Source organism: Berghia stephanieae, chromosome 1 (genome assembly GCF_034508935.2).
Source record: "Berghia stephanieae isolate SIO BIC M18660-M18661 chromosome 1, UCSD_Bste_1.3, whole genome shotgun sequence".
Lineage (NCBI taxonomy): Eukaryota > Metazoa > Mollusca > Gastropoda > Nudibranchia > Aeolidiidae > Berghia > Berghia stephanieae.
Genome location: NC_088360.1, coordinates 139,620,918 through 139,630,917, shown reverse-complemented (window position 1 = coordinate 139,630,917; position 10,000 = coordinate 139,620,918). Strand labels below are relative to the sequence as shown.

The 10,000-nt window shown below is 34.1% G+C and overlaps 2 protein-coding genes across 8 annotated transcripts in view; both read left to right on the top strand.

The window, feature by feature from the left end:
- The window catches only part of LOC144963358 (uncharacterized), a 58,150-nt gene that overhangs the window by 16,198 nt on the left and 31,952 nt on the right, over positions 1-10,000 (top strand). Inside the window, exon 1 of one of the 7 annotated variants that reach the window (XM_078897307.1) lies at positions 3,773-4,085. The exons of the other annotated variants lie outside the window; for them this stretch is intronic. Coding sequence (XP_078753433.1) covers positions 4,060-4,085 — 26 coding nt within the window. The 5' untranslated portion in view covers positions 3,773-4,059. Of the gene's footprint in view, positions 1-3,772; positions 4,086-10,000 lie in introns of those variants that run through there. 7 annotated transcript variants of the gene reach the window in all.
- Positions 1-10,000, top strand: part of LOC144963357 (uncharacterized) — a 93,330-nt gene that overhangs the window by 54,703 nt on the left and 28,627 nt on the right. The window lies entirely within an intron of this gene.

Genomic DNA, 10,000 nt, shown 5'->3' with positions numbered 1-10,000 from the left:
CTTTTACCCCATGCCTATAATTTGTTACAGTGAATGACATAATTAGTCGGATGGTGAAAAGGTTTGAACTGAGATATTGTCAAGTTTAGTTGGAAAGTCAATTTTGATCAAAAATGAAATCTTGTCATAAATGATTAAATCAACCTTTTTTGTACAACTTCTAAATATTTTTTTACAGCTAGTCAAGTTCAAAAAGTATGAAATTTGAGAAAAGTTGCTGGACACTTTTCCCATACATCGACAATAACTTTATGAAAATCAACCGATTTACTTCAAATAAAAATGCAAATCCAAAATGTTCACCTTCCGACTGATTATGTCATTCACTGACACATTTATTACATTTTTCTGATACAAATTATAGGCGTAGTATCAAAGATAATGTTTTTAGATTTTACATGTTAATGATAGTTGAATAAAACTGTCTATACAACTGCCCATTTTTAATACAATGTTTTCCAATTTTGAAAGTAGCAAAAATCTCCAGGATTGAGTGAATTAATGATATAATTTTCTCAGTTTTAATATTGTATTAATTTGTTACTTTGTTCTACGAATATTTAAATAAACAAAGCCAAGCAACCGGAACTCTCTCCTAATAATAAAAATCGATCGCAATATAATCTTGGCGATAATCTTTGTTGGGGGGGGGGGGGGGAAACGAAATGCAATAAAATAACAACCACCTATCTAATTTTATTGCACGGCATGGATTATGTAACACAGCTCATTCACTCGTAACCTACACATTCGGTTTTTACACACATTAGAGATGATAAAATACAAGCTGGTTGCATTTCGAGAATGATATAATAATGATATAATATTTCAATTGGACGCCGGCTCTTGTTGTCTTGCAATCTCAGCCCGCCTAGCTTGTAATGCATCGTGTACGCAGGATGTGGGTCCTTAACTCTCTCCTAAAAAAAAAATAATAAAAAATTGAGCATTTATATAGAGCAATATCCACTTAACGTGCTCAAAGCGCTTTACAAGGGGTCCCTGGTCAACAGAAACATTTAACATGTAGGACGATATTACAATTTTTCGGACAAAGACAACGCTGTTAACGGTTAGGTACTCATTTTACACCTGAGTACGGTGAGAGAATGTGAGTAAAGAGTCTTTTCCAAGGACTCAACTATGCGCCGAGCGAGGCTCGAACCCAGGACCTTCCGATCCGAAAGCGAGTGTCATGCCACTAGACCACATAGCCGCACCAACTATAGGAAAATCGTCACATTCGTTACGATACAACAAACATTTTTTTTAATCAAATTTCTTTTGTACATCATAAAAATTTAAATAAAATGAACAGTGTGTAGTAGACCATGTTTTTCTGAAAATAAAATGAACAGTGTGTAGTAGACCATGTTTTGCTGAAAATAAAATGAACAGTGTGTAGTAGACCATGTTTTTCTGAAAATAAAATGAACAGTGTGTAGTAGACCATGTTTTTCTGAAGAAATTATGCATCGGAAGAACTTACTGCTATTATTTTTGAGTGATAAAAAATATATTTTTGTGTTAGGTGTGAAGTTTTTGGGGAAAATCCTGAAAATGGCTGGTATGGAGAGAGCTAACCAATAAACTGACGTGCTCTGAAAAAAAACAAAAAACAAACTCATAATTGAAACATTTGGCCAGAAAACTCGTCCATTAAATTATATCGATCGATTTAAGTGACCTCAACATGACAAAAACTCTCAAACCTGGGACTTGAATGAAGACTTCGCGGGGTCCTAGGTTTGAGAGTTTTTGACAAGACGAGAGTCATTTAAATCAATCGGTAATTGAGGGACAAGTTTTCTGGCCAAATTTTTAATTACTAGTACCATTAAACTGGGTTTAAAAAACAAACAAAAGAAAAGAAGCAATCTATCTCCCTGACACATCATTGTGAAAATTTGCTACTTGAAGCGCGAAGAAAATAACAATAGGAAATATAATGGAAGCTCAGAGAAATGGCGGTATTCAGACATAGAAAAAGAGAGCAATAAACGTTATAGTGTTCATAATTTATTATGTGTAAATTATCGTGATGAATGTTATTGATTGAAATAGGATTCAATAGTCTGATGTCACGTCCGCCCAACAACCAGCAGCTTGGTTCTAAACAAAGAAATTCGGTACTTTTTATTCGTCATGCTTCGAAGTTTGGCATGTCGGAAATATAAACATTGAAGAAATGAGACATGCCAAACTGCGAAGCACTCAAACTCGGATATGCTGATGACTGGGCCTTAGCCTATCAATCGAAAAACTGGAAAGAGATTGAAGAAGTTCTGAGCAAAGACACCACCCGCCCGAAACAATATTTTGGTAGGTGATACCTAAAAATGAACACCACCAAATCAGTATCCACAAACTTCCACGAATAATCGAGAGGCAACAAAAGAACTGAAGATCACAGCCGGTAACTCAATACTACCCCCAGACCCCAATCCTAAATACCTCGGCATTACATTGGACAGACAACTAAACTATCGCAAACACATTGAGGGAATCGCAAATAAAATCGTAAAAAGAAACAACCTGGTGAGAAAACTCGCAAGTACCACCTAGGGAGCCTCACCACAGGTACTGAAAACGTCTGCTTTGGCACTGTGCTATAGTGTGGGAGAATACTGTGCCCCTGTTTGGATGAGGAGCCCACATGTAAACCGCATTGACACCCGATTAAGAGAATCAATGAGAATTATAACAGGATGTCTCAAGTCAACTCCAACTCAGTGGCTCCCAACACTGAGCGGCATTGCACCGCCAAGACTCAGACGACAATATGCTAATCAAAGGATGCATGCAAGAATTGACGAAGCCACAGACAACATTCCCATAAAATCAATCGTAAAGGGGGCACCTTCAACAACACGACTCAAATCGAGAAGACCTTTGCACCAAACAAAAATGGCAGACTTCAGTGTTGAGGAAAACTGCAGAGAAATGTGGAACAGGGAAACACCAAGAGGAAACATCGGGGTTTGTGGTGGAGGGAGAGGCTGGTGGCCTGACCCCCGGGGTTTGGGGTAGAGGGAAAGGCTGGTGGTCTGACCCCCCGGGGGTGGGGGTTTGGGTTAGAGGGTGAGGCTGGTGGCCTGACCCCCCGGAGGTGGGGGTTTGGGTTAGAGAGTGAGGCTGGTGGCCTGTCCCGTGGGGGTTAATAATAATAATAATAATAATAATAATAATAATAATAATAATAATAATAATAATAATAAAAATAATAAAAATAATAACAATAATACTACTACTAATAATAATAATAATAATAGTAATAATAATAATAATAATATAATAATAAATAATAATAATAATAATAATAATGATAATGATAATAATAATACTACTATACTATATAATAATAATAATAATAATAATAATAATAATAATAATAATAATAATAATAATAATAATAATAATAATAATAATAATAATAATAATAATAATAGTAATAATAATAATGATAATAATAATAATAATAGTTATAATAATAATAATAATAATAATAATATAATAATAATAATAATAATAATAATAATAATATATAATAATAATAATAATAATATAATAATAATAATAATAATAATAATAATAATAATAATAATAATAATAATAATAATAATAATAATAATAATAATAACAATAATAAAAAATAATAACAATAAAGCATCCACTTAAAATTTTAAAATGCTCAGCAGCGCTTTACAATAATTTACTCATACCTCATACCATAGATACATACACAAACATCTGTTGTACACAACTAGATCTCTTTTGAAGTAGGGCCGCTTTGAGCACACGACACGACCATGACACGACCCAATTCATACTCAGCAAACAATACCGGAAATGGGTAACGGCATGTGTGGTTTTCATCATTCGTTATCAAAACAGTTTTTAGATAAGCAGACCATGGTACTCACACAAAACGTTAATGATATATAGACACAGCAAACTAATGCAATTTACATGTGTGTAAACTAGATATTCATTTGTCTTTGTTTGTGTGTAATTGATTCATCAATTTGGTGGCTTCCTGTTGTGTACGCTAATGCCGTAATGGAGATTCTAAAGATTATTCTTAGGTTAGTCAAATTAATTACTTTATTTGCCTCGTGATAATTTATGAATGCATGTTTGTGTAAATTTGCTTTTTTATAAATTAATTAGTAGCGATGATGATGATGATGATGATGATGATGATGATGATGATGATGATGATGATGATGATGATGATGATGATCATTAACACCATCATCGGCATCACTATTATTATTATTATTATTATTATTATTATTTATTATTATTATTATTATTATTATTATCATTATATTATTATTATTATTATTATTATTATTATTATTATTATTATTATTATCATTATTATTATTATTATTATTATTATTATTATTATTATTATTATTATTATCATTTTAAGAATGTAATTAGCGGTGTACCCCAAGGAAGCGTATTGGCACCACTTTTATTTCTTTTATATGGATTTAAAGGGAATATCTTTAAATGGATTAAAGACTTTCTTAATAATCGAATACAAAGGGTCATTGTCAATGGTGTGAGGTCGGATTTTAAGAATGTAATTAGCGGTGTACCCCAAGGAAGCGTATTGGGGCCACTTTTATTTCTTTTATATATAAATGATTTACCATGTGGCATAAATTCAGCCTGCAAACTGTTTGCAGACGATACAAAGATCTATAGTACAACTGAACATCATAACATTCTACAAAATGATATATTTTCACTTTTCAAATGGTCTACACCATGGCATTTGGATTTTAATGTTTCGAAATGTAAAGTATTACATATAGGAAAAAATAATCCATGTCATAATTATTTTACCGATACTTCTATGTCAAATCTACTTTCCGTTGTGCCTTATGAAAAGGATGTGGGAGTTACTTTTGATTCACATTTGAATTTTGATTTACATATTGATAATTGTGTAAGCCGTGCAAACAGAATGATGGGAATAATATATAGAACCTTAATAAGTCTTGATAAAACCACATTTTTATATTTGTATAAATCGCTCGTTCGACCAATTCTAGAATACGGAAATTGCATCTGGAGCCCATTATATAAAAGACAATCTATTAGTATTGAAAGTGTACAGAGGAGAGCTACCCAAAAAAATTATACAATACAGTATTTATCTTATAAGGAAAGGTTAGAATTTCTTGACTTACCCAGTTTGAAATATAGAAGAATTCGTGGGGATTTAATTCAGGTTTATAGATTGGTACATGGTCTGGATAGGATAGACTTTTCTGATTTTTTTTCATATTCTAATATTACTTTTACTAGAGGGGACAAGTTTAAGATTTTTGTCTCTAGATGCAAAACAAACATAAGACAAAACTGGTTCGGTATTCGTATTGTTCAGAAATGGAACAGTTTGAAATTTGAAACAAAGAATGCAAAATCTATGGATTATTTCAAGGTGTTAGTAGACAGGGAATTATATGATGGGAGATTTATATATGACGAATAATACTTGTTTGCTCTGCTGTTGACATGGCTTTCAATCTTGTATGTATATATTATGCATTATTATATTATTATGGTTATCTTCTATACGCGTGTGTATGTGTGTGTGTGTGTGTGTGTGTGTGTGTGTGGTTGTGTATGCGCTTTGCATGTCACGGTTAAAGATATATGTTTGTACACCACATGAGTACATTTAAGTTGAAATACTATCTTTACCACGTGTATCGTTATTGTAATATTTAATCAATAGATTTATGGCATTACTAATTAATATTAAGGGCATTCAAAGGATCTTATCCTATTTTGCCCTATACCACATGTTATGTTATGTTATGTTATGTTATGTTATTATTATTATTATTATTACTATTATTATTATTATTATTATTATTATTATTATTATTATTATTATTATTTTATTATTATTATTATTATTATTATTATCTATTATTATTATCATTATTGTTATTATCATTATTACTATTATTAATATATGTTTATGACAATCCCGACATATTAAAAAAAGTATAATTCTGTATCTAGTGTCACAGTGGGGCTTTTAAATACGCGGCAATGTAGTGTAGTGGTATAACATTCACCTTAGGAGAAGAAGATCCAGGGATCGAGTCCCGCTCTGAGCGACGCATAATATGAAAATGACAACAATATTATTACTGTATTATTCCTACTACTACTACTACTACTACTACTACTACTACTACTACTACTACTACTACTACTACTACTACTACTACTACTACTACTACTACTACTACTATTACTACTACTACTACTACTACTACTACTACTACTACTTATTTTACAATAATTTCACCTTAGGAGAAGAAGATCAAGGGCTCGAGTCCCGCTCTGAGCGACGCATAATATGAAAATGACAACAATATTATTACTGTATTATTACTACTACTACTACTACTACTACTACTACTACTACTACTACTACTACTACTACTACTACTACTACTACTACTATTACTACCACTACTACTACTACTACTACCGCCACTACTACTACTACTTCTATCACTACTACTACTACTACTACTACTACTACTACTACTACTACTACTACTACTACTACTACTACTACTACTACTACTACTAATACTAATACTACTACTACTTATTTTACAATAATTTTACACTAACACTATTATTACTACTTTTATCATAAGTAGTTCTCTGCTGACGCTATTGCAATCCTACCCTTATACATATTCATTATATATATATATATATATATAAAAATATATATATATATATCTTTATCTATCTCCTTATTGTCCATTTTCATGATTTCCCCCCCCCCCCCCCCCATAAATGCTAGATATACCTAACCAACTCAGAACGACTTTTTACACTCAAACTCATAAGAAATAAGCAGTACATACTAGATATCATATTTTTGTGTAGCTTAACACGCTTTATAAAACAAAGATTTTTCAATACATTTTATTTTGATGTTCAAAACAAATTTGTTTGTGATCGAACTCGGTACCTCTCGGGTACAAAGCAAAGCTGCCCCCTATCTATGACCATCTTCGGAAATTTTTTCATCTTCATAGTTCCTCAATAATCCGAAGATGGGCCTCGTCTTTAAACCGCGAATCTGGTTTGTTAATGGATGTTGTCAATAGACTTGGAGAGAACCTTTCTGGGAATAAAGATATGCGTGATGTATGTGGGATGTTTGGCGCCCTTGCAATATAAATGTATTTATTACAGGAAGACTGGATGCTTTGCAGGGAATGTAAACTTTGAAAACTTTCTAGAGAGCAACGTTGAGATGGCTCGAGAAGCTCTTGCATATATGGCCATAGGGATCAAGGGTCACTGGAAGAGACGGATTGGATATTTTCTATGAAAAGCTGAAGGCGCACTTCAAGCAAAGCTTGTCAGACACGCAATTTCCCTTCTGTCAGATAAGGTAGTGTTGTGACGCATGATGGCTCATATGCCAATCAAAGTACCGCCAGGGAACTAGGTTGTTCTTTTAACATCGACAATATCAGACCAACATTTCCACTCCCGGAAGTCATTGAAAATGAGATACCTTTCATTTTTTTATGCCTGTCACTTGATCAAAATGTGTTAGAATTTGTTTAGGCGACTTGAAAGTCATAAAACACAAGAGACATTTTATTTGGTGGAAATGCATAGAATTGCTTCACTCTCTCCAATTACAAGGTAATATACTTTTCGTCAATAAAATGTCACACGAGCACGTCAATAATTACACAATGGCAAAAATGAATGTAAGACTGGCAGCACAAACTATTAGCAACTCTATTTGCTGATGCGATTGATTATAGAATATGAGGGAAGATCAGGGCCATCCAGATTTTAAAGATAGCAAAGCAGCCTGTCACTTCCTTAGAAGTATGGATCCACTTTTCGACTTTTGCAACAGTAGAATTCCTTTTAGCAAACGGCTACACGTCAAGAATATATAATATTTGAAAAATTTAGAAAGAAAACTCAACCTTCTCCAGAAATTAAGTAACTACCAGAAAGAATTTAAAAAAAAAATAATTGAGCTTTATATAGCGCAATATCCACTAAATGTGCTCAAAGCGCTTTACAAGGGTTCCCTGGTCAACAGCAACATTTAACATGTTGGACGGGACATGACGCCTGTTAGGCGATATTACAATTTTTTCGGACAGAGACAACGCTGATAACGGCCAGGTACTCAGTTTACACCTGAGTACGGTGAGAGAATGTGAGTAAAGAGCCTTTTCCAAGGACTCAACTATGCGCCGAGCGCGAGGCTCGAACCCAGGACCTTCCGATCCGAAAGCGAGTGTCATACCACAAGACCACATAGCCGCACGAAGACATTGGCGGAAAGCCGTTAGTGCAAGGAAGACGGAAAACACCATTTCTTGGCTTGATTATGACATTAGAGTCAGAGTCCTTAAGTAGAATATATAAAAACCTTCTGAACAGAGAAAAAAAATCATTGAAATATGTACTAACGCGTAAATTTTCACAAGATCATTTGGAAATCTTCTTCAGTCGACTGCATAGAAAGGGAGGTTGGAATAGCAATCCCAACGCTCTATAACTAAAATGGTCCCTCAGGTCATTATTATTACACAATGGAGTCACAGTTTCAATGAATGCAGATGCTATCGACATAGATACATCTGCTGCGCCGATTTTTCCAGAAAATCGCCAGACGGACAATGACAACAAACTAGCATTACAATATGCCAACATAATTGCCAGCAAGTCATCATACACCATAATGTTGTATTGTTCTAGATATCTACATTGCTGGGTACATTTGTCGAAGGACGGTCAGACAGATGCGCTGCACAAAATGTGCTACACGTTTGTTCATCTTGGCATCTGAAATCCCAGACATCGACATGAATGAGCATAACACCATCGTGAGGTGAAAAGACAGAGGGGGGACTGTTGGCTTCCAATGACTTTTTCATCATAATAAAAACGGCAGGCAGTGAGTTACAACGAATGCTGTTGTCAAATAAAAATAAAACCCGATCTGCTGTTCTGTGAATCAATCAATTATTGAATAACTAAAGATGCCAGTCTGTTCATCAAATAATGTTTTCTAGTTTGTCAAAACAATTTTGGGAAAACGTTTATTTACCCGGAGAAGAGGATCACGGTGTACTAAATAATTAAAGAAGCCTGAAGCGTCGAGGTCTAAAGACACACACACACACACACACCTACATACACACACGCATACACAATAGGCCCGCATATATGTATATATATAAAAAAACATCTATCATAAAATGCCCCGTAAAATAATCCAGTTTTAATATCATTTTAAATGTTAGAGAAGGCTCTAGTTAGACTAAGGCTTGAAGCGACTTTTTTTTGTTTTTGGGGGTCGTGGATAGCTCATACGGTAGAGTCACGGTCTCGCCGGCCAGGTGACGTTGTCGTACCAGTAAGATCAAGGGTTCGAGCCCCCATCGCCGCCGCGAAGTTTTTATTCTCTGTTGTCTTCTGGCACTTTCCTACTCACTTCATTTCTTGTTCTTAACTGATAGAGCACGTGGAGCAGATTTTGTTCCAAAACTGAGAGAGTTCCACATGCGCAGAGCCGCACCGTTAAAAGCTTTTTGGTGAAAATTATTAATACAGTTTATTTCTTTCATTAAAAGAGATTCTGATGAACTTAAGACACGACTAGGTGTATAGACTTCAATAAGATCTTGTAGGTAAAAAATAGATTATTTATATAGAGCAAAATCCAATAAACGTGCTCAAAGCGCTTTAAAAGGGCTCTCTGACCAACAGCAACATTTAACATTTAGGACAAAACATGACGCCTGTTAGGTGATACTACAATTTGTTTTTTCGGACAAACACAACGCTGTTAACGGCCAGGTACTCATTAAAAAAAACAACAACAAAAAACAAAACAAAAACAAACTAGAGCGTTAATATGCGCAATATCCACTACATGTGCTAAAAGCGCTTTACGAAG